The 26,607-nt window shown below is 38.5% G+C and overlaps 1 protein-coding gene across 4 annotated transcripts in view; it reads right to left on the bottom strand.

The window, feature by feature from the left end:
• Positions 1-26,607, bottom strand: part of LOC128690913 (glycerol kinase-like) — a 67,523-nt gene that overhangs the window by 11,172 nt on the left and 29,744 nt on the right. For all 4 annotated transcript variants that reach the window (XM_070088332.1, XM_070088335.1, XM_070088334.1 and 1 more), the window contains exons 8-12: positions 24,882-24,992; positions 23,388-23,644; positions 18,442-18,647; positions 12,020-12,157; positions 9,048-9,134 (exon numbers count right to left, since the gene is read on the bottom strand). In XM_070088332.1, coding sequence (XP_069944433.1) covers positions 9,048-9,134; positions 12,020-12,157; positions 18,442-18,647; positions 23,388-23,644; positions 24,882-24,992 — 799 coding nt within the window. The remainder of the gene's footprint in view (positions 1-9,047; positions 9,135-12,019; positions 12,158-18,441; positions 18,648-23,387; positions 23,645-24,881; positions 24,993-26,607) is intronic.

The following is a 26,607-nucleotide window of genomic DNA, read 5'->3' as shown; positions in this document are numbered from 1 at the left end:
TGATGCTCTACTGTATTACTGATGCTCTACTGTATTATTGATGCTCTACTGTATTACTGATGCTCTACTGTATTACTGATGCTGCTGTGGCAATAATCACTTACATTAATAGTAAAGATTTACTTTTCATAAAATATGAAAGGGAAAATAAAAATATAAGTGTCTAGAGTTTTTATTTGAAAAAACTTTGTAAAGATAAAAATAAGGAAAACAAAATAAAAATAAATGAGGAAATATCTAACAAATATACATTAATATTAAACAAATTTGTCAGGTAAATTAGCTCAATTAAGCATAAACATCTTAAAAATAATTAACAACAATCTTTTGAAATAAAGCTCACTGGTTAACGATAAAGCTAATAAAACATTAAATTTAAAATGAGAAATCTGTAATACAGAACGTCATTTCCACATGTGAAGTAGATGAAGCATGCAGGATCTTCCCTAAAGTATTTCGCTTAGCATTCCCTCTGCCATGTCTGAATGTTGACCCAGTAGTGATCCCTTGCAACACTTGTTGATGAACTTTGCATGCAGAGTTGGGCATCAGTTATATGTACAAGTAGAGAAAGTCCCACTTACCAAGTATTGAAAACTGCCATTAAATATAAAAAAAACAGAAAGACAAGGAAAATATGGAGTGTAATTAAAAGTAATATGCTACAGTAAAGGTGTTTCTCATAAAGGCAATTTCAAGGTGGTTTACACTGAGAAATTAAAATGGTTCTAAAGCATTTTGGTTTAACTACATTGGTATAACTATAATTCAGATCATGTATAATTAGAAAGAATACTTGTACCTTACAAATTCACAAATTTCTAATGCATGTATTAGTTTCATTCCTGCCATAAGAACTTAATTTGCTTCACTAACCTGAATGTTATCTTTCTGCAGCAAATGCTGTACAGCATATCTAGATATACAGCATAAATTCTAAAAGTAAAATACTATATCAAAATTAAGTTAATAAATTCTATCAATATGAAAACTACAAGCAATAAATAACTGTGAAAAATGAAAGCAGAAAATTAAATAATTAATATAATAAATGATCCTGGCAGGGCAAGCTGCTGTCAACATACATCTCTATATGATAGCCAGATAATCAATAATCTTACTGTAATAGCAATACTCATCTGATCAAAGAATAAACATAAGAAAATAACTATCAAACTTCAGTGTCATAGCCTCTTAATTTCCCCTTACTTACTTTCTCCACATGCTAAGTTTAATTACACCGGAATTCAGTGAAATATTCCGGGATATACTGCTTTTCACCAGACGTGGTAATTATAAAATTTATTATTAATGAAGTAAATACTGTACTGTGCTAATTTTGCTTTCATTTTATATACATACTACCTAAATATTACTAAAACATGTAGTGTGGCAGAGAATCCATGAATTAAAAATTAACAGTACGTACAAGTATACTGTCTGTGCAACAGTGACCCTAATTAAGCAATGAATAAAGCCAATGTGAATCCCTAAGTAAAATAATATTCTTATATATAACATAATCAATATACAATATAAAACTTAATTTATACCAAACAATAATGATAATTGCCATATTTTCACATTTTCATGCAGTTCTCAAATCTATTGAATATTTTGCATGAGCTTGTTCAAAGTCAGTATTACTTAACAACGTTAGAAGAATGCTGCACAAAGGAAGCTTTATTTATAAAAGTTGATATACCAGCACACAGCCTGTGCATCCTGTCCTATCAGAAATATGCACTTTTGAATGACTGAATGTTCAAAAAGTAATACTGGCACTTAAAGCTCAGCTGATCTTTTATATATTTAATCCAAGTGACCTTTTTTTTATGTTTTTTTTTTATTATTATCACTCTGGCCGATTCCCACCAAGGCAGGGTGGCCCGAAAAAGAAAAACTTTCACCATCATTCACTCCATCACTGTCTTGCCAGAAGGGTGCTTTACACTACAGTTTTTAAACTGCAACATTAACACCCCTCCTTCAGAGTGCAGGCACTGTACTTCCCATCTCCAGGACTCAAGTCCGGCCTGCCGGTTTCCCTGAACTCCTTCATAAATGTTACTTTGCTCACACTCCAACAGCACGTCAAGTATTAAAAACAATTTGTCTCCATTCACTCCTATCAAACACGCTCATGCATGCCTGCTGGAAGTCCAAGCCCCTGGCACACAAAACCTCCTTTACCCCCTCCCTCCAACCTTTCCTAGGCTGACCCCTACCCCGCCTTCCTTCCACTACAGACTGATACACTCTTGAAGTCACTCTGTTTCGCTCCATTCTCTCTACATGTCCGAACCACCTCAACAATCCTTCCTCAGCCCTCTGGACAACAGTTTTGGTAATCCCGCACCTCCTCCTAACTTCCAAACTACGAATTCTCTGCATTATATTCACACCACACATTGCCCTCAGACATGACATCTCCACTGCCTCCAGCCTTCTCCTCACTGCAACATTCATCACCCATGCTTCACACCCATATAAGAGCGTTGGTAAAACTATACTCTCATACATTCCCCTCTTTGCCTCCAAGGACAAAGTTCTTTGTCTCCACAGACTCCTAAGTACACCACTCACCCTTTTCCCCTCATCAATTCTATGATTCACCTCATCTTTCACAGACCCATCCGCTGACACGTCCACTCCCAAATATCTGAATACATTCACCTCCTCCATACTCTCTTTTTTTTATGTATGTCAGCTAAATGTAAATTAGGTTAATGCAAATGAACCATTTTTAGCAGAAAGAAATAATTTAAAAAATAACCAAGAATAATGTTAACCGAATGTCATAAAGACTGGATAAACCCCGTGAACACACTTAACGGGAGTGAATACTGGAAAAAAACTTTTCTTTGGTCAATGTGGTTTTTCACACATTCTACAAATCCTTCACAACTCTGACATATAGTTAACTGGGAGATACCAGCCACAAGGAAAACATTAGTTACATGTATAGTCAACACAGTTATTAGTTCATGTAGAATTATGTAAGGTTTCATATACAGATTGCAAACAAAAGTGCTTCAAGATAAACTTATCCAGTTTTATGCATTATATATGTTTTTATAGTAGCTCAAGCTTTCTCTTTATTTTTAAACTAATATTTTTTGTTCAGTGGATCAGTTACTGAAAGCTAATTACACACAAACACTGCAACAACTACAAACATACATAACAGCAACATATTCAACTTTTGAATAAAATAATTAATCAGTATGAAATAAGAGGTTTAGCAAGAGACTCAAACAATCTGGGCTAAAATATCTATTATTTATAAATGTAATTTTAGTTATTATGCAAAAATAGAAGATTTCAGAAGTAAAAGAAAGGGTGGTTTCAGTTCAGTAAACTATTATACATACTGTAATACTTAAGCCATACTCTTAAGTAACAAACACTGATAATTAATCATAAAAGCATTATGACCAAGTTCTTGTTTTCACAGAAGACAACAATCTTCAAACCAAAATGAATATATATTTTTTTAACATACTGGTCATCTCCCACTGAGGCAGGGTGACCCAAAAAAGGAGAAATGCTTTTATAAAGTTTTTCTTCTTTTCACATTCAGTAATTTATACAGGAGAAGGGGTTACTAACTCCTTGCTCCCAGCATTTTAGTTGTCTCTCATGACACGCATGGCTTACAGAGGAAGGATTCCTCTCTACTTCCCCGAGAAGATGAAGATAAACATGTATACAGCATGTAAAGTAAAAGGACACAAGTGCAACTAATGTGACATTTTTATTATGGCAATGTTTTGCTCTCCAGGAGCTTTGTCAAGCCTGACAAAGCTCCTGGAGAGCAAAATGTTGCCACAATAAAAATGTCACATTAGCTGCACTAGTGTCCTTTTGCATTACATATTGTTGGTAATTCTACCAACATTTTTACAATGTACAGCAGTCAGGTAAGAGGACGGCAGACATACTATTTAGGAAGGTATAGTGTAACTATCCTGTCAAAATTATTCCTTATTGTACCATAGTTCATGCTATACTCATTGCTGTTGTTATCAGTGTTGTAAATGAATTGTGCTATTACCTGGAGGAGGAGTATGCCTGGAGGGAGTTCCAGGGGTCAACTCCCCCACGGCCCAGTCCATGACCATTACCTATATCTGTTAAATGTAAGTTCTCAAAAACATTATATCTGCCTTTTTTAGTGTATGAAAGTACCATACAATGCTTAATTAATGTTAAGATATATTACATGCATTAATATTTTCTCCAGTGTTTTATGTACATATTTAGATTTGTTTTCCCCATGTTCATTGTTGTTGATTTTTTATTAATTTTTGTAAATGACTGTATGTATGTATGTATTTGTTTACACCCCAAAATCTACAATTCCTTCCTTCCCTTCCCTCACCCTACACCCTCCCATTCCCTCCTCCCCGTCCCTCTGTCCCCACCCCACCCCAGATCCTCTCCTTTCTCAGCCCAAAATCTGCCCACCCCAGAGCCTCCTATTCCATCCTTTCCCTACCCCATAACCTTCCTTACTCCCTTCCCACCATATACCTTTCTCTTCCCTACTAACCTTCTTATACCCTACAACCTCCTACCCTCACACCCTCCCTCTCCCTCCCTCCCTGACCCTACAACTGGTTTTTCCCACCCCACCCCACATCCAATCTTTCTCCCACTGCCCCCCAACACACACACACACACACACACACACACACACACACACACTCTCTCTCTCTCTCTCTCTCTCTCTCTCACATTACTCTCACACTTACACTCTCACATTACTCTCACACTTACACTCTCACATTACACTCTCACATTACTCTCACACTTACACTCTCACATTACTCTCACACTTACACTCTCACATTACTCTCACACTTACACTCTCACATTACTCTCACACTTACACTCTCACATTATTCTCACACTTACACACTCACACTCTCACAAGGACCCCAATGGAAATAAGTCACTCTGTCTGACTTTTTTGGGTTATCCTAGGTTCTCTACACATATGCTGCTATGTATGATAATTCTATGTAACTGTATTTGTATATACCTGAATAAACTTACTTACTTACTTACTTACACACACTCACACTCACACACACACTCACACTCACACACTCACACTCACACACACTCACACTCACACACTCACACTCACACACACACTCACACAGGGACACAGACACAAGAGGTCACAATTGGAAGTTGAAGACTCAGATGAATCAAAGGGATGTTAGGAAGTATTTCTTCAGTCATAGAGTAGTCAGGCCGTGGAATAGCCTAGAAAGTGACGTAGTGGAGGCGGGAACCATACATAGTTTTAAGGCGAGGTATGATAGAGCTCATGGGGCAGGGAGAGAGAGGACCTAGTAGCAATCAGCGAAGAGGTGGGGCCAGGAGCTGTGACTCGACCCCTGCAACCACAAATAGGTGAGTACAAATAGGTGAGTACACTCACACACACACACACACTCACACACACACACACACACACACACACACACACACACATACACACACACACACACACACACACACACACACACACACACACACACACACACAAACACACACTCACACTCACACTCACTCACACTCTAAAAGAGAGGAGAACTGGAAAGGATAAGATCATGACATACAGAATACTCAAGGGAATAAATAGTGGAAATATGGATAGGCTGTTGAGATTCTACAAGGAGGAGGAGGTTAGTTGAAGAGAGAAGAGCCACAAGGACTGGGAAGTATTTTTTAAGTCTCAAAATAGTAGGCATAATGCTTTAGATAAAGAAGTGTCAGAGGCATATACAGGCTCAAGAGTAGGTATGATTGAGCCTTCTCCTAAGTGTCAGCTATTTGAATACTATTCCACCCATGGTGCTTTAACTTTTTATTCTTTCTAAATAAAGAGGAATATTTTCATGCCTCCAGCTGGGACAAAAGTTGGAAAAAAAGTGAAGTTGAAGAAATACTAAGAAATTTTCCATTGCAAACCAGTGAAAGGTATAAATTACAAGATGATGTAAGGTATAAATGATGAAAGGTATAAATTACAAGAGAATGTAATAAGTGCTTCAACCATTAGGAATTTTAAAAAAATTATGATGAACAAATTACAGGGTTCTGAAGACAGGACACCATGAGCACAGCTCTGTCCCTGTAGCTACAAAAAGGTAATTACAAGTGAGTATGACTATCACTGTACTGAGCTATTATTTGGATTACTACAGTGTTCTAATGTTCATTGTGGCTTCTATGCCAAATAACACTTTTACCAGTAAGAAATTGGGGTTATTGGAAATGCTTGCTAAGAGCAAGACAGCAGCTGCTGTTGGCTGATATTCTGCTGCAAATAAATTCATAGTGCAGTAAATGGAAAAAATGAGCAAAGATTCGGAAAAGAGTGGCAAGCAGTATACCAGGTGAAAAGAGGACATCTTTTATGCATGATACAATATAAACATAATCAAAATGGAGAAAGGACTAAATTTATGGATCAAGGACATGCAGCAAAAGAGGCTTTCTTTGAACACATATGTGTTCAACCAAGCAGTGATGGTAAAAGCAGTTGTGGTGCTGTATTACATTTAGCATTACCAAGTGCTGGAACAAGAAATTTAAGAAAATATAGAGGCTGCACAACATGTGACTATCAGGCAGGTTGTCATCAGCAGACTACCAGGCAAGGCAGCAGGATTATCCTATTCAACTTTAAGCCATCACAGAGGAGGAGGAGAGAACACACTACATTATGTATTGAATGCTGACAAGACTACCCTCTAGTCTGGAAAAATATGCATAAATGAACAGTCTTCTTCTAACATGAAACATCAGTTTTTGGCTTCAAGGCATCCAAGGACAGATTGTTCCTTCTCATTTGTTCAAATGCCTTTTGTTCAAAAGCCAATGTTATTGTACCATTCCCTTGACTGCCATGCTCTTAAAAGAAAAAGGAGAGCTTAATTTTGAGATAATGGAATAGGATAATGCTTTCTTCATAATGTAAAAACTGCTGCTGAATATTGTGGTTACATCAAGTTTTGAACAGGGTGGCTCAGCTACACCATGATTACAGTATGTCTCTCAGGTAGGATGCCTCAGAGACAGGGAGTCCACTGGGATGAGGTAGGGGCAAGGCTTCCAAGACCATTTATTCATGAGGCACATTTATGGTACTGAACATTCAAAATGTCCAGTTGTTATAAACACCAAATATGCATTTGGAAATCTAAGGCAGATTATCACATATTTTGCTGAAAATAAATGAAATAGTACCTAAATACTGCAGGTCTTTGAAGTATGCAAAACAGGTGTATTCATTGCTCATTTTGTGTGTTAGGAAGAATCTATTAAGCAAGATGAGAAATTACCTTATTTATGTTCAATGAGGTATTGAGGAAATGGGTAGTGTAATGTGGTATGCTTGTTGTGACTACTGTGCAAGGCTGAATTTTTTTTTTTTTATATTTCTTAGTACCCAGGTGAAATCTTATCCAATCCTAATACTACTTTCAGGTGTTTTATCCTAATTTTATCACCACACTAGTCACTAGTATACGAAGGGGATGTGAAGCCTCCTCTAGATCTGGTAGTTATACTTATTTACTTGAAAAAAGACCTTCCTTTGTCTGTAATCAGTTTGTGCCATTTTTAAAGCTAATTACTTAATTCTTAACAGACAATTGTATATTTTGCAACACTGTGGGGTGGTCACCACCATACTTACCTGTGCTTTCTTCATAATTCTAACACATTTGTTCCTAGCTCATCTCACCTATGATTGATTTTTGATGACTTTTTACCCTACCAGCTTGACCTTGTTGAGTGCCTACTCAATCAGGCCACTACCATTAGTGGCTCACTGGATGGTTCACAGAGCCAACAGTTGTAAGTTTTTAACTATATTTCTCAATCCTCCTTTCTTCAATATTTTCTTAAAAGAGGCCTGTGGAACCAAATGGATGTCTTTGTATTTGTCTTCAATTATTTCTTGGGTAGGAAAGATATTTTTAGTGAATTTACTACATATTTATAAGAGAGATTCCATCATCCTCAATGTTGAACTCCCAAATGAACTCAATTTCCCACTTTACTCCAGCTAAAATATTTCTCATTCCCTGGAAGATGCCTCTCCTGTATGCCATCCAACTGCTACATATCCCACTTAACTTATTCTGCAACCCCCACATTCAGCAGAAACCCAAACATTAGGTGTATCTATTACTGGCTCCTTGTTGGTTGTTCGTATATTAATTCTTCAATATTTGATGGGTTCTAAGTGAATGTTAGATCCAGTCTGGTTAGTTCATTTCATTTTTTCAAGCCTCAGTGGCCAATTATAAACATGTTGAATGAGGAATTTTTGCATATGTAATTAACAATATAAGTTAGCAGGGAAAAGGGAAAGATAATCCCTGATTTATTACAAGCCTCTGTAATCTTTAGCCTACTGCCCACAGGATGGGCATGGGGTGTATAATTAATGTAGTGGTAAAAGAGGAAGGAGCTACAGCTCCTGAGCATGTCACTAGATTTTGATATACTGATGTGATTTAGAGCTTTCATATTTAACTTTTGAACTGCATGGAGCCAGCACTCACTATGTCATTGTTTAATTTAAAAATTTTCCCTATTAAAATCAAGAAATATTTTCTGACAGCTCTATGATTCCAGCGTTTCTTTTTCGGGTTAATTTCCTGGTAAGTGTGTGCTCTTTTCTATCCTATATAATTACTTTGCATGCATGTGCATGTGTGTTTGTGTATGCACATGTGTGTGTGTTTGTGTAAATAACAAAACAGAAAGAACCTTGATAAACTATTAAGCCCCAAAGTTAACATCTTATATTTCAGATTGCAACACTCACACTTCTAAGCATTCAATTCACAAATTGTGTAAAGTCCATTAAACTAAACAGCCATCAAAAAATGTAATAAAAGGAGTCAACTAATCAACATGCTGGACTTGCAGATGTTTCTCCTCCATGCAAATACACAGGCTAGCTACAGACTTTGAAAAATTATTGAATATGTAAATTTAGTTTTCTGCACTACCTGGTCCAGGTTGTTTATCCCTTGGTAATTCCCAGCCCATACACCGCTCCACAGCCATACACCATCGCTCATAGGACTGCTCACGCTCTGCAAAGATGAGATTATCAGTAACTTAATGAAAAGTACCAGTACTACTGTTTCTCTAATATCAACACAATACAAACTATAGCCTCATTTAATGTACTGTGGAGGACTTGAATGCTAAAGAAGAGGAGGCTGTTGCAGAGGGCATAGTAGGTAAGCTTGGAGTGCCAGGGGTAAATGATAATAAGAGGACCTCTAATTACGTATAAAAAGAGGTTTGGTAATAGGTAAAACTTTTTTTTATTATTATTATCACACTGGCCGATTCCCACCAAGGCAGGGTGGCCCGAAAAAGAAAAACTTTCACCATCATTCACTCCATCACTGTCTTGCCAGAAGGGTGCTTTACACTACAGTTTTTAAACTGCAACATTAACACCCCTCCTTCAGAGTGCAGCCACTGTACTTCCCATCTCCAGGACTCAAGTCCGGCCTGCCGGTTTCCCTGAACCCCTTCATAAATGTTACTTTGCTCACACTCCAACAGCACATGTATTAAAAACCATTTGTCTCCATTCACTCCTATCAAACACGCTCACGCATGCCTGCTGGAAGTCCAAGCCCCTTGCACACAAAACCTCCTTTACCCCCTCCCTCCAACCTTTCCTAGGCCGACCCCTACCCCGCCTTCCTTCCACTACAGACTGATACACTCTTGAAGTCACTCTGTTTCGCTCCATTCTCTCTACATGTCCGAACCACCTCAACAACCCTTCCTCAGCCCTCTGGACAACAGTTTTGGTAATCCCGCACCTCCTCCTAACTTCCAAACTACGAATTCTCTGCATTATATTCACACCACACATTGCCCTCAGGCATGACATCTCCACTGCCTCCAGCCTTCTCCTCGCTGCAACATTCATCACCCATGCTTCACACCCATATAAGAGCGTTGGTAAAACTATACTCTCATACATTCCCTTCTTTGCCTCCAAGGACAAAGTTCTTTGTCTCCACAGACTCCTAAGTGCATCACTCACCCTTTTCCCCTCATCAATTCTATGATTCACCTCATCTTTCATAGACCCATCCGCTGACACGTCCACTCCCAAATATCTGAATACATTCACCTCCTCCATACACTCTCCCTCCAATCTGATATCCAATCTTTTATCACCTAATATTTTTGTTATCCTCATAACCTTACTCTTTCCTGTATTCACTTTTAATTTTCTTCTTTTGCACACCCTACCAAATTCATCCACCAATCTCTGCAACTTCTCTTCAGAATCTCCCAAGAGCACAGTGTCATCAGCAAAGAGCAACTGTGACAACTCCCACTTTATGTGTGATTCTTTATCTTTTAACTCCACGCCTCTTGCCAAGACCCTCGCATTTACTTCTCTTACAACCCCATCTATAAATATATTAAACAACCACGGTGACATCACACATCCTTGTCTAAGGCCTACTTTTACTGGGAAATAATTTCCCTCTTTCCTACATACTCTAACTTGAGCCTCACTATCCTCGTAAAAACTCTTCACTGCTTTCAGTAACCTACCTCCTACACCATACACCTGCAACATCTGCCACATTGCTCCCCTATCCACCCTGTCATACGCCTTTTCCAAATCCATAAATGCCACAAAGACCTCTTTAGCCTTATCTAAATACTGTTCACTTATATGTTTCACTGTAAACACCTGGTCCACACACCCCCTACCTTTCCTAAAGCCTCCTTGTTCATCTGCTATCCTATTCTCCATCTTTCTCTTAATTCTTTCAATAATAACTCTACCATACACTTTACCAGGTATACTCAACAGACTTATCCCCCTATAATTTTTGCACTCTCTTTTGTCCCCTTTGCCTTTATACAAAGGAACTATGCATGCTCTCTGCCAATCCCTAGGTATCTAGGTAAAACTTATTTAATAAAAACAGAATAAATATATACATACACAAGATATGATATAGTGTGCAATGGCAGCAGTCTGCTAGACTATGTATTAGTATATAAAATACTAATGGGTACACTCATGATGTGCATGTTTTTAAAAGAACAACTGATGTGCCAGATCATTATTTATTGGTACCTACAGTAAGAGTAAGAGAAAGATAGTATACAAGGAGAATGGCATCAGAAAGTAAGAGATATGAAAGTGAATGAACTAGAGAAAGGTGGGGTGGGTTAAAAAGAATACAGGTAATGAGGAAAGGGTTAAAGAGGAATAGGGTAGATTTAATAAAGTATTGGAAGTGTGTACCAGCAGAAGTTTATGGCTGAAAGATAGGTGTGGATGGGAAGAGGAATGACTGGTACAATGATTAGGTAAAGAGGGTGGTAAAGGAGAAAAAGTTAGCAAATGAGAAGGTTTATAATGTAGAAATGACATATGGATGGCAGCATATATAGATAAATAAAGAGAAGTAAAAACAATAGTGATGAGTGCAAAAGGAAAGCCAACGAGAGAATTTATGACCCTTTACCAGCAAATATTGTTTAAGATCAGATTGAGTGTAAGCAAGTGAGTTTTATGGTTTGACTTGCTGTTGGAGTGTAAATAGGGTAACATCTATGAAGAGATTCAGGGATATCAATTAGCCAGATCTGAGTCCTGGAAGTGGGAAATACAGTGCCTGCACTCTGAAGGAGGGGAGGGGATATTGCAGTTTGAAGGGCCATTGAATTGTGATATCTGCACACTTCTGGAAAGACAGCAATCAAATGAATAGTGAATGTACAGCCCTTGTTGGGTCACCCTACCTTAGTGAGAGATGGCTGGTGTGTTAAAAGAAAAGTTTGATCCACATATTGTAACAGGCTGACTGCTATGTTTCAGAGGATTACAAATGAAATTCAATTTAAATCTTAGTGACAAATTTATAGCAATTGAAAGTCATTCTCTTCCTCTGGTCCTTAACTTCAACATTCCTTTACTCACCTTCAGGCAGTAAGGTTGGTGTAAAGTCATCAGTAGTAAGAGGAGAGAGTTTAGTTAGGTCCCATACTGCTATGCCTTCTGCAGCTCCTGCTGCCATTGCTGCTCCTAGTGCTGTTGTCTCTGTCATGCTTGGACGAGCTAGAAAATGCATATATTGTAACTGAATGTTTTCTATTTATGTAATAAAATTCAATTACTGGATTACATCTGAAAGTTGGAAAAGATGCCCTGAAATCATTAAGAAACTTATGTCAGATTGGACATGCCAAGCCAGCTGACTGAGCAAAACAGTACTGAATACAGATAAACATTACTTCATATTCAAACTTCAGAAAACATAAAGAGCACATGTTTCTTAAAAAAAAAAATTTCAACAAATCAGCCATCTCCCACCGAGGCAGGGTGACCTAAAAAGAAAGAAAATCCCCATAAAGAAAATACTTTCATCATTCAACACTTTCACCTCACTCATGCATAATCAATGTTTTTGCAGAGGTGCCCAGATACAACAGTTTAGAAGCATATATAAAGATATATAACATATCTCTCCAAACTGCCAGTATCCCAAACCCCTCCTTTAAAGTGCAGGAATTGTACTTCCTATTTCCAGTACTCGAGTCCGGCTATACACACATAAAAATAACTGGTTTCCCTGAATCCCTTCACTAAATATTATCCTGCTCAAACTCCAACAACTCGTCAGGTCCCAAAAACCATTCGTCTCCATTCACTCCTAACACGCTCACGCACGCTTGCTGGACGTTCAAGCCCCTTGCCCACAAAACCTTCTTTACCCCCTCCCTCCAACCTTTTTGAGTACAACCCCTACCCCGCCTTCCTTCCCCTACAGATTTATATGCTCTCCATGTCAGTCTACTTTGATCTATTCTCTCTGAATGACCAAACCACCTCAACAACTCTTCTTCAGCCCTCTGACTAATACTTTATTAACTCCACACCTTCTCCTAATTTCCACACTCCAAACTCTCTGCATAATATTTACACCACACAGCAACCACCCAGGGAAGTACTACCGTCCTGCCAGATGACTGTGAAACAGAAACCTGTAACTGTTTTGCATGATGGTAGGATTGCTGGTGTCTTTTTCTGTCTCATAAACACGCTAGATAACAGAGATATCTTGCTACTCCAACTTACACTTTGGTCACACTTCACAGACATGCACATGCATATATATATACATACATCTAGGTTTTTCTCCTTTTTCTACATAGCTCTTGTTCTTCTTTATTTCTTCTATTGTCCATGGGGAAGTGGAAAAGAATCTTTCCTCCGTAAGCCATGCGTGTCGTATGAGGCGACTAAAATGCCGGGAGCAATGGGCTAGTAACCCCTTCTCCTGTAGACATTTACTAAAAAAGAGAAGAAGAAAAACTTTATAAAACTGGGATGCTTGAATGTGCGTGGATGAAGTGCAGATGACAAGAAACAGATGAGAGTAAAAGGTAGATGGGATACAAGGAGAATAGAAGCATCAGGGAAGAGAGAGGTGAAGGTTTATAAACTAAAAGAGGAGGCAGTTAGGGAAAGATATAAACAGCTATTGGAGGATAGATGGGCTAATGAGAGCATAGGCAATGGGGTCGAAGAGGTATGGGGTAGGTTTAAAAATGTAGTGTTAGAGTGTTCAGCAGAAGTTTGTGGTTACAGGAAAGTGGGTGCGGGAGGGAAGAGGAGCGATTGGTGGAATGATGATGTAAAGAGAGTAGTAAGGGAGAAAAAGTTAGCATATGAGAAGTTTTTACAAAGTAGAAGTGATGCAAGGAGGGAAGAGTATATGGAGAAAAAGAGAGAGGTTAAGAGAGTGGTGAAGCAATGTAAAAAGAGAGCAAATGAGAGAGTGGGTGAGATGTTATCAACAAATTTTGTTGAAAATAAGAAAAAGTTTTGGAGTGAGATTAACAAGTTAAGGAAGCCTAGAGAACAAATGGATTTGTCAGTTAAAAATAGGAGAGGAGAGTTATTAAATGGAGAGTTAGAGGTATTGGGAAGATGGAGGGAATATTTTGAGAAATTGTTAAATGTTGATGAAGATAGGGAAGCTGTGATTTCGTGTATAGGGCAAGGAGGAATAACATCTTGTAGGAGTGAGGAAGAGCCAGTTGTAAGTGTGGGGGAAGTTCGTGAGGCAGTAGGTAAAATGAAAGGGGGTAAGGCAGCCGGGATTGATGGGATAAAGATAGAAATGTTAAAAGCAGGTGGGGATATAGTTTTGGAGTGGTTGGTGCAATTATTTAATAAATGTATGGAAGAGGGTAAGGTACCTAGGGATTGGCAGAGAGCATGCATAGTTCCTTTGTATAAAGGCAAAGGGGACAAAAGAGAGTGCAAAAATTATAGGGGGATAAGTCTGTTGAGTATACCTGGTAAAGTGTATGGTAGAGTTATTATTGAAAGAATTAAAAGTAAGACGGAGAATAGGATAGCAGATGAACAAGGAGGCTTTAGGAAAGGTAGGGGGTGTGTGGACCAGGTGTTTACAGTGAAACATATACACATGTAAGTGAACAGTATTTAGATAAGGCTAAAGAGGTCTTTGTGGCATTTATGGATTTGGAAAAGGCGTATGACAGGGTGGATAGGGGGGCAATGTGGCAGATGTTGCAGGTGTATGGTGTAGGAGGTAGGTTACTGAAAGCAGTGAAGAGTTTTTACGAGGATAGTGAGGCTCAAGTTAGAGTACATAGGAAAGAGGGAAATTATTTCCCAGTAAAAGTAGGCCTTAGACAAGGATGTGTGATGTCACCGTGGTTGTTTAATATATTTATAGATGGGGTTGTAAGAGAAGTAAATGCGAGGGTCTTGACAAGAGGCGTGGAGTTAAAAGATAAAGAATCACACACAAAGTGGGAGTTGTCACAGTTGCTCTTTGCTGATGACACTGTGCTCTTGGGAGATTCTGAAGAGAAGTTGCAGAGATTGGTGGATGAATTTGGTAGGGTGTGCAAAAGAAGAAAATTAAAAGTGAATACAGGAAAGAGTAAGGTTATGAGGATAACAAAAATATTAGGTGATGAAAGATTGGATATCAGATTGGAGGGAGAGAGTATGGAGGAGGTGAATGTATTCAGATATTTGGGAGTGGACGTGTCAGCGGATGGGTCTATGAAGGATGAGGTGAATCATAGAACTGATGAGGGGAAAAGGGTGAGTGGTGCACTTAGGAGTCTGTGGAGACAAAGAACTTTGTCCTTGGAGGCAAAGAGGAGAATGTATGAGAGTATAGTTTTACCAACACTCTTATATGGGTGTGAAGCATGGGTGATGAATGTTGCAGCGAGGAGAAGGCTGGAGGCAGTGGAGATGTCATGCCTGAGGGCAATGTGTGGTGTGAATATAATGCAGAGAATTCGTAGTTTGTAAGTTAGGAGGAGGTGCGGGATTACCAAAACTGTTGTCCAGAGGGCTGAGGAAGGGTTGTTGAGGTGGTTCGGACATGTAGAGAGAATGGAGCGAAACAGAATGACTTCAGGAGTGTATCAGTCTGTAGTGGAAGGAAGGCGGGGTAGGGGTCGGCCTAGGAAAGGTTGGAGGGAGGGGGTAAAGGAGGTTTTGTGTGCGAGGGGCTTGGACTTCCTGCAGGCGTGCATGAGCGTGTTTGATAGGAGTGAATGGAGACGAATGGTTTTTAATACTTGATGTGCTGTTGGAGTGTGAGCAAAGTAACATTTATGAAGGGGTTCAGGGAAACCGGCAGGCCGGACTTGAGTCCTGGAGATGGGAAGTAGAGTGCCTGCACTCTGAAGGAGGGGTGTTAATGTTGCAGTTTAAAAACTGTAGTGTAAAGCACCCTTCTGGCAATACAGTGATGGAGTGAATGATGGTGAAAGTTTTTCTTTTTCGGGCCACTCTGCCTTGGTGGGAATTGGCCGGTGTGATAATAGAATAATAGAATAGAATTGCCCTTAGACAGGACATCTCCACTGCCTCCAACCACCTCCTCGCTGCAGCATTTACAACCCAAGCTTCACCCCCATATAAGAGTGTTGGTACCATTATACTTTCATACATTCCTTATTTGCCTCCATAGATAACATTTTTTTTGTCTCCACATATACCTCAATGCACCACTCACCTTTTTTTCCTTCATCAATTCTATGGTTAACCTCATCCGCTGACACATCAACTCCCAAATATCTAATAACATTCACTTCTTCCATTCTCCCTCTCTCCAATGTGATATCCAATTTTTCTTTATCTAAATCATTTGATATCCTCATCACCTTACTCTTATCTATGTTCACTTTCAACTTTCTACCTTTATACGCCCTCCAAAACTCGTCCACTAACCTTGATTCCCCATAATTTAATCCCACCCCTTTCCTGAACACCCTAGCATTTACTTCTTTTACAACCCCATCTATAAATATATTAAACAACCATGGTGACATTACACATCTCTGGCTAAGACCTACTTTTACCAGGAAGTAATCTCCCTCTCTTCTACATACTCTAACCTGAACCTCACTATCCTTATAAAAACTCTTTACAGCATTTAGTAACTTACTACCTATTCCATATACTACTTGCAACATCTGCCACATCGCTCCCCTATCCACCCTTTCATACACCTTTTCTAAATCCATAAATGCAATGAAAGCTTCCCTACCTTTATCTCAATACTATTCACATATATGCTTCAATGTAAACACATACTCAACACATCCCCTACCCAATCTAAAGCCTCCATACTCCTCCTCAATCCTACTCTCTGTCTTACCTCTAATTCTTTCAATAATAACCCTACCACACACTTTTCCTGGTATACTCAGTAAACTTATTCCCCTATAATTTTTACAATCTCTTTTGTCCCCCTTTCCTTTATATAAAGGAACTATACATGCTCTCTGCCAATCCCTAGGTACCTTCCCCTCTTTCATACATTTATTAAACAAAAATACCAACCACTCCAACACTATCATCCCCTGCTTTTAGCATTTATGTCATAATTCCGTCAGTTCCAGCTGCTTTACTCCCTTTCATTCTATGTAATGCCTCACGCACCTCCCCCACACTTACATTCTGCTCTTCTTCACTCCTAAAAGATGTTATACCTCCCTGGCCAATGCATGAAATTACTGCCTCCCTTTCTTCATCAACATTTAAAAGTTCCTCAAAATATTCCTACCATCTGCCCAATACCTCCAGCTCCCCTTCTATTAACTTCCCTACTCTGTTTTTAACTGACAAATCTATTCGTTCCCTAGGCTTTCTTAACTTGTTTATCTCACTCCAAAATTTTTTCTTATTTTCATAAAAATTTCTTGCCAGTGCCTCTCCCACTCTATCATCTGCTCTCCTTTTGCACTCTCTCACCACTCTCTTCACCTTTCTTTTACTCTCCATATACTCTGCTCTTCTTATAACACTTCTCTGTAAAAACCTCTCATAAGCTACCTTTTTCTCTTTTATCACACCCTTTACTTCATCATTCCACTAATCACTCCTCTTTCCTCCTGGAGGGTGTATATATCTGTAGTGGAGAGGAGGAGGCATAGGGGTCATCCTAGGAAAGGGTGGAGGGAGGGGATAAAAGAGGTTTTGTGTGCAAGGGGCCTGGACATGTAGTAGGCATGTGTGAATGTGTGAGATAGGAGTGAATGGAGATAAATGGTTTCTGGGACCTGACGAGTTGTTGGAGTGTGAGCAGGGTAATTTTTGTGAAGAGATTCAGGGAAACTGGTTAACTGAACTTGAGTCCTAGAGGTGGGAAATACAATGCCTGCACTTTAACCCTTAAACTGTCCAGACAGATCTACGTTCACATGCGTAGTGCTCCAAAAGTAGATCTACGTTTTTTAACATATTTTCAAACATAACAAAACAAAAATGTAGATCAAAGTTTTTTCACACGTTTTCAAATGTAAAAAAAGAAAAAGAAGCTCTACGTTTTCTTATATACTTTCAAATGTTAAAAAAACGTAGATCTACGTTTGGACAGTTTAAGGGTTAAAGGAGGAGTTTGGGATATTAGCTGTTTGAAGTGACATCAAAACTGCCATATCCGGGCACCTCTGCAAAGACAGTGATTATGTGTGAATGATGGTGAAAGTGTTTATTTCTTTTTTGGGTCACATTGCCTAGGTGGAAGACGCCCGACGTGTTAAAAACAAAAAAATACATGGTGATAATGAGTCATACTTCACTCGAGTTAAACAATGGCAACAGTTAAACTTATTCAGAATTTTTTAAATAAAGTTTGGCACAGGCAAATGAAAAATGAAAAAACATAGTAGTTAACAAAATAAGAAGCTTCAGAACATTTTAAATACTACTGAGATCTACAGCTGTTTATACTGCCCTTCAGAGGAAGAAAAGTATATATGATTAACATACAATTTGATTAACTACAGTAGTATTTACAAATACTGTACTACATGACATATTTTGATATTACTCACCAACTGGTACTCCTGCGATATCTGCTTGCAACTGCATCAGAGTATTGTTACAAGTCATACCCCCATCCACTTGCAATTTGTTTAGTGAGATACCGGAGTCCTTTTGCATTGAGTCAAGGATTTCCCGAGTTTGAAAGCAAACTGCTTCCAGTACAGCTCTTGCCAGATGAGCTCCAGTGCTACTCTGAGTCAAGCCACAAATGGTCCTAAAGGAAAAGTATTAATAAAGGCTGCATATATATTTTTTTTTTCAATAAGTTGGCCGTCTCCCACCGAGGCAGGGTGACCCAAAAAGAAAGAAAATCCCCAAAAAGAAAATACTTTCATCATCATTCAATACTTTCACCTCACTCACACATAATCACTGTTTTTGCAGAGGTGCTCAGAACACAACAGTTTAGAAGCATATACGTATAAAGATACACAACATATCCCTCCAAACTGCTAATATCCTGAAACCCCTCCTTTAGAGTGCAGGCATTGTACTTCCCATTTCCAGGACTCAAGTCTGGCTATATAAAAATAACCGGTTTCCCTGAATCCCTTCACTAAATATTACCCTGCTCACACTCCAACAGATTGTCAGGTCCCAAATACCATTCGTCTCCATTCACTCCTATTGAACATGCTCATGCATGCCTGCTGGAAGTCCAAGCCCCTCGCCCACAAAACCTCCCTTACCCCTTCCTTCCAACCTTTTCGAGGACGACCCCTACCCCGCCTTCCTTCTCCTACAGATTTAAATGCTCTCCATGTCATTCTACTTTGATCCATTCTCTCTAAATGACCAAACCACCTCAACAACCCCTCTTCAGCCCTCTGACTAATACTTTTATTAACTCCACACCTTCTCCTAATTTCCACACTCCGAATTTTCTGCATAATATTTACACCGCACATTGCCCTTAGACAGGTCATCTCCACTGCCTCCAACCGCCTCCTCGCTGCTGCATTCACAACCCAAGCTTCAAACCCATATAAGAGTGTTGGTACTACTATACTTTCATACATTCCCTTCTTTGCCTCCATAGATAACGTTTTTTGACTCCACATATACCTCAATGCACCACTCGCCTTTTTTCCCTCATCAATTCTATGATTAACCTCATCCTTCATAAATCCATCCGCCGACACGTCAACTCCCAAGTATCTGAAAACATTCACTTCTTCCATACTCCTCCTCCCCAATTTGATATCCAATTTTTCTTTATGTAAATCATTTGACACCCTCTTCACCTTACTCTTTTCTATGTTCACTTTCAGCTTTCTACCTTTACACACACTCCCAAACTCATCCACTAACCTTTGCAATTTTTCTTTAGAATCTCCAATAAGCACAGTATCATCAGCAAAAAGTAACTGTGTCAATTCCCATTTTGTATTTGATTCCCCATAATTTAATCCCACCCCTCTCCCGAACACCCTAGCATTTACTTCTTTTGCAACCCCATCTATAAATATATTAAACAACCATGGTGACATTACACATCCCTGTCTAAGACCTACTTTTACTGGGAAGTAGTCCCCCTCTCTTCTACACACCCTAACCTGAGCCTCACTATCCTCATAAAAACTCTTTACAGCATTTAGTAACTTACCACCTATTCCATATACTTGCAACATCTGCCACATTGCTCCCCTATCCACTCTATCATATGCTACCTGTCTTTGATGCTGAAATCACTCATTTAAAAAAAAAAAAAGGACAAGTATGCTATCTATTAAACAGTAAGAAACGTAAGTATAAAAACTGGATCCTGCAGTAAGTGGTGTTACTACAGGTACTCTCTGGATAGAGTATGAAGTATGGCTATTCTCAAAGTTGATTTCAATCATTACTATTTTTACCTCAAAATATCAAATAGTGTCTAATAATTAAGGCATTACTTGCCAACATGTAGAGGAATTTCCTTGTTTTGTCACAGAACTGAAATGCAGAACAAATCTACAAAGCAGATTAAATACAAAAATTCTAAAGATATAAGTCACAACATTCTCTTGAGAGTGAAGAAAAAGCATCAGGAGTAAAAAAAATATGGATAACTGCTATCCTGACATGTGGTTAATGCAACTGAAACACACAATTGCAAATTATGTGCTATTAAAAAAAATAAATGTGCTTGTCTGTGTGTATTCAAAGGTATGAAAGCATTCCCAGTTCATTACATGTCCAAAAAATGGACTCGAGTTAAACAAGAACTTACCCGTGAGTGATTCAATAATCATACTGTACCTATATGGTTCATTGCATAAAAGTTAGGCTTCCTAAAAGCCGAAAAACTGTGCTGCTGCTTGATACTGTGTTGCTTGCCCAGCTGCTGAAAAATTGGTTTCACGTTGTGTTTTTGTCTCTACATGTATTACATCTAACTGTACATTCCTTATGCAGTCCACGGATCAAGAAACAATTACATACATGCATGGCAATACTACTACAACAAAGAACTAAGATATCAGTATTTAAAGATACCTTGGCTATGAAAAATTTATGAAAGCATTCTATATTAAAAATATGAATGATATTTAAACACTTGAGAAGCTGTTAATGCTTCTACTCTGGAGAAGGCATGGCTCTGATACTGAAGAGTTTGAACTAACACAGGCTAACAATAGCAGAACACTGTAGTTAGCCTGCTGGCCGAAGTTTGGTAGGTTCTACCATTTGAAATAACCAATTATGCCAAATACTAAATAAAATAAACCATTCCATGAATGAAACAAAGAGCACTTGGAGAAATGAACTGAGTGTGAAAAGGATGATCAGTCTACCATATACTCAATAACTGAAATTGATGATATTGATGAGGATGATAAGGAATTAGCTCTTCAAAATAGCATGACAAAATTAAATATAATTCAAGCACAACAATACCCTTTATCAAGATTTCTTATTAGTGTAGATTAGCTTTCCTTTGTTGGGTCATATACTCATATTTAATCATTTTTAATAAAGCAAGTGTAAAGTTTCCATAATTTTTTTACATGTTTTTAGAGATGCATCTTCTTTCAACAAACTGGCCGTATCCCACCGAAGCAGGGTGACCCAAAAAGAAAAACAAAAGTTTCTCTTTTTAACTTTAGTAATGTATACGGGAGAAGGAGTTACTAGCACCTAGCTCCCGGCATTGTAGTCGCCTCTTATGACATGCATGGCTTACGGAGGAAGAATTCTGTTTCATTTCCCCATGGAGATAAGAGGAAATAAACAAGAACAAGAACTAGTAAGAAAATAGAAGAAAATCCAGAGAGGTGTGTATATATATGCTTGTACATGTATGTGTAGTGTGACCTAAGTATAAGCAGAAGTAGCAAGACATACCTGAAATCTTGCATGTTTATGAAACAGTAACAAAGACAACACCAATCCTACCATCATGTAAAACAATCACAGGCTTTTGTTTTACACTCACTTGGCGGGATGGTAGTACGTACCTCCCTGGGTGGTTGCTGTCTACCAACCTACTACCTAAGATAGAAATGCATATTATTGTTACTGTATCTTTATATTATCTTTATATTATCTTTACCTTCACTATGTTTTTACTTAACCTAATTTTAATAAGACCCTTCACCCTCTGAATATTAAAACTGCATTTTGTCAAAGTAATGCACTTCGTAACTGGTTCATACCAAGGTGAACAGAAACAAACTACTGATTAGCAGAACACTAAGGAGGTGAAAAACACTAATCCTAAGAAAAGCATTACCACAGGCAATAGAGTCAACTAGGCAACTACTGTGCTTACCAGTATATTTGGGGAAAGGAAAGGAAGCATACCCTACATGTTTTAGTAAGCACTACTTCTATATGATTTTGTCAACAATGAATAGCTCTATGAATAAAGTTTGTATCTGGGAATGTAAACATATCTGAATGAATTAGTGGTACCTCGGTATACGTCCTTAATCCATTCCAGGACCTTGGACTTATACGAAACAGGACGTATACCATACAAATTTTCCCATGAGAAATATAGGGAAAACAATTAATCCGTTCCCATGAAAAAAATCCTATTAATGGCATATTATACATTGATGGGGTAATATAAAAAAATTTAAACACTGATTAATACTAAAATACATACATAAATACAAAAGAATTAGATGAAATAAATGTAAATTTAACCTCACTTTACTTTGCTGAAAAGAGTTGAGTGCCTACTAGGATAGTGCTGAGAAGGGAGGAGGAAATGTTATTGTTTGGAAGGAGAGTCCCTTTCTCTTTTCTGTCTCTTTTTCCTATTTGGACCTGGTTGAAGCTCACCAGGTTTGACTTATCGCAAATCACTGCCTCTGATATGCTGTCGCCGGAACACTGTTTTTCTGTTATCCAGATCAAAAGCAATTTTTCAACATGCTCTAATGTCCTTGATCTTTGTTTGGTAATCGATTTCACCCTCTTTGCAACATTAGCCGATTTAATAACATCTTTGTTTTTCACACTTGTAGATACTGTTGTTCTCGGCATACGGCATGCAACAGACAAGTCCCGGATCCGCATGCCACCTTCGTACTTATCAACAATCTCTTTTTTCACCTCCATGGTGATCCTAACCATTTTCTTCAATGTTTGGCTCTTCTCATTAACTTCCTTAGAACTCATAGTTAATGAATTTACTAAAAAATTTATATGAAAAAACACAGCACGGTTTGTTCATTGAATGGTAGCAATGGGCGTACTGACGTTAGTGGGCAGTCGTGGCTTTGTCTCAAGAGAGAGGTAAACGAGGGTAGTGCGTCGTGTTATGATTCATTTTGACCCATACAAGATCTAGCACTCGAGTCGTATGCCAAACAAAGGTTGCATACCAAGCAAAAATTTTCGCATCCAAACAGGACATATACCAAGTTGGACTTATTCCAAAGCAGACGTATACCGAGGTACCACTGTATACTTCATGGAAATCTTTATTAAAGGTACTATGGTATATGTAAAGTTAACTCACCCTCTTGCATCACTGCGCCAATATGGTGCATATAAACCCGAGAAGGCTGGGACAAAGTAAACACCCCCAGAGTCTTTAACTGACTTTGCTAATGGCTCAATGTCTGCAGATGATTGGATAATATTCAGGTTATCTCTTAGCCAGCGCACAGCTGCTCCAGCAATGGCAACAGAGCCTTCCAAGGCATATACTGTTGGAGCAGTTTTGCCAAATTTGTAAGCAACTGTCGTAAGAAGACCATGTTCACTCTGAACAATCTGTAACAAGAAAAATATTTTCAGATATATTTCCATACAAGGTACTGGGAAGATGTGAGTGTTGTTAAACCTAACAGCCTTAGAGTGAAGCACAGGTTATATCTATTAATGATTCTAGGGCTCCCCATCCCCAAGATCCAGTCTCAGATCAGGTCTATTACACAGATTTACTTATAGAATATGATAAAGATATAACACACAAGCAAAGCTTCAGTCATGTAACTACCAAGAGGAACTTACAAACAGCTAATCATAAACTCCTTCTCAAGTTGGACATACTCTTCATCACAATTATACAATGTTTTGATAAAAAAACACTTATCAATATGTACTATTTTTAAATCTTTGTTTAATTTATTACTATTTGCTGTTCTATGCTAAATAGGTCTTTGGTGGAGAAAAAGTATCTCAAATACCCACCAAAATCAACTATCTGCAAATGTATACAGCATACATTATCTTAGAGAAATTCTACTACAAAATAAATAAAAAGACTTGTATGGGTACAGCCTACATAAGAGGCATAAAAGGTACAATGACTTACAAGGACATAAAAAACATTTCTTTTACATTTAAGCACTCAATTTTTCTTCCCTTTCAAATATTATACACAGATTTCCAGCAAGTGTGCATGAGCGTGTTAGACAGGAGTGAATGGAGACGAATGGTTTTTGGGACCTGACGAGCTGTTGGAGTGTGAGCAGGGTAATGTTTTGTGAAAGGATTCAGGGAAACCGGTTAGCCAGACTTGAGTCCTGGAAATGGGAAGTACAATGCCTGCAGTATAAAGGAGGGGTTTGGGATATTGGCAGTTGGAGTGACTATCTAAACTGTCGTATCTGGGTGCCTCTGTAAAGACAGTGATTATGTATGAGTGATGGTGAAAGTGTTAACTGATAGTGAAAGTTTTTTTTTTTTTTTTGGTCACCCTGCCTTGATGGATGACGGTCGACGTGTTAAAAAAAAGAATTATTATCTATTAACACATTGGCCGTTTCCCACCAAGGTAGGGTGGCCCAAAAAAAATTAACCCATCACAAAATGTTTCCACCAGTATATGGCAGCTAAAACAAAATTGTTACTGGCCACCAATTTTCCTTTATGAATTCTTTTATACAATCAATTGCTCTTCTATTTAAGCATTAATAACAATTTAGAATTAAGGAAATATGATAATTAGAGAATGTATCTAGTTACAAGTTATGATCATCACTCAGCAAATTTTGAGATACAGTACCTGAGTTCCTGTATTATACAGTAAGAAGCAGCCAGTGCCATAAGTGTTCTTAGCCTGGCCTCGAGACATACACATTTGCCCCACCAGAGCAGCTTGCTGGTCTCCTAGTACCTTAAAATAAAGAAGCAAATAACATTAATTTTTAAAACACTTTACAGAAGTAATTACACCCCTCTACCACCCCCTCTCCCTCCTCTCCCCTCTCAGCCCCACACTCACCTACATAGTAATGAGGATCTTATCATCTCTTTATATAATTTTCTCCATACAATATATAAACCAGAGTGGCTGAGTTGAAAGGTGGTCTACGATGGTAAACAAAATATATACCATAGTTTACAGATCATTTTTGTGAACAGTATGGTATTACAGTACAGTACAGGAAAGCCCCATGTATACAGCACCTCTTTTCAGTGTACCATGTTTTTGTTGGTTTTCAACTGAGCCATTGTTCATTATATTTGGTGCTTTTACAATTTTTTCACTATTACTGTCATACAAATGGGGCCCTCCTGTATACACTAAAGTAATGTTATCCTAATAAATCACAAATAAAATTTTTATTCTTATTACAGGAGGGTCCCACTTATACAGCAGATTAGGTTCCATGCTACTGCTGCACAGTGAAAATTGCTATAAAGTGAATCATAGCCTTTTTTTCAATTTCCAATGCACATAAAAGCCTGATAACATGTTTACACTATCATATATTAAGTGATCAATTTAGCTATGGCTAAGAAAAAGGCATATACAGTAAATATATTATTATTATTATTATTATTATTATTATTATTATTATTATCACACTTGCCGATTCCCACCAAGGCAGGGTGGCCCGAAAAAGAAAAACTTTCACCATTATTCACTCCATCACTGTCTTGCCAGAAGGGTGCTTTACACTACAGTTTTTAAACTGCAACATTAACACCCCTCCTTCAGAGAGCAGGCACTGTACTTACCATCTCCAGGACTCAAGTCCGGCCTGCCGGTTTCCCTGAACCCCTTCATAAATGTTACTTTGCTCACACTCCAACAGCACATCAAGTATTAAAAACCATTTATCTCCATTCACTCCTATCAAACATGCTCACGCATGCCTGCTGGAAGTCCAAGCCCCTCGCACACAAAACCTCCTTTACCCCCTCCCTCCAACCTTTCCTAGGCCAACCCCTACCCCGCCTTCCTTCCACTACAGACTCGTACACTCTTGAAGTCATTCTGTTTTGCTCCATTCTCTCTACATGTCTGAACCACCTAAACAACCCTTCCTCAGCCCTCTGGACAACAGTTTTGGTAATCCCGCACCTCCTCCTAACTTCCAAACTACGAATTCTCTGCATTATATTCACACCACACATTGCCCTCAGACATGACATCTCCACTGCCTCCAGCCTTCTCCTCGCTGCAACATTCATCACCCACGCTTCACACCCATAAAAGAGCGTTGGTAAAACTATACTCTTATACATTCCCCTCTTTGCCTCCAAGGACAAAGTTCTTTGTCTCCACAGACTCCTAAGTGCACCACTCACCCTTTTCCCCTCATCAATTCTATGATTCACCTCATCTTTCATAGACCCATCCGCTGACACGTCCACTCCCAAATATCTGAATACATTCACCTCCTCCATACTCTCTCCCTCCAATCTGATATCCAAGCTTTCATCACCTAATATTTTTGTTATCCTCATAACCTTACTCTTTCCTGTATTCACTGTATTCACAA

Source organism: Cherax quadricarinatus, chromosome 24 (genome assembly GCF_038502225.1).
Source record: "Cherax quadricarinatus isolate ZL_2023a chromosome 24, ASM3850222v1, whole genome shotgun sequence".
Taxonomy (NCBI): Eukaryota; Metazoa; Arthropoda; class Malacostraca; order Decapoda; family Parastacidae; genus Cherax; species Cherax quadricarinatus.
This window is presented reverse-complemented; position numbering and strand designations above follow the sequence as displayed.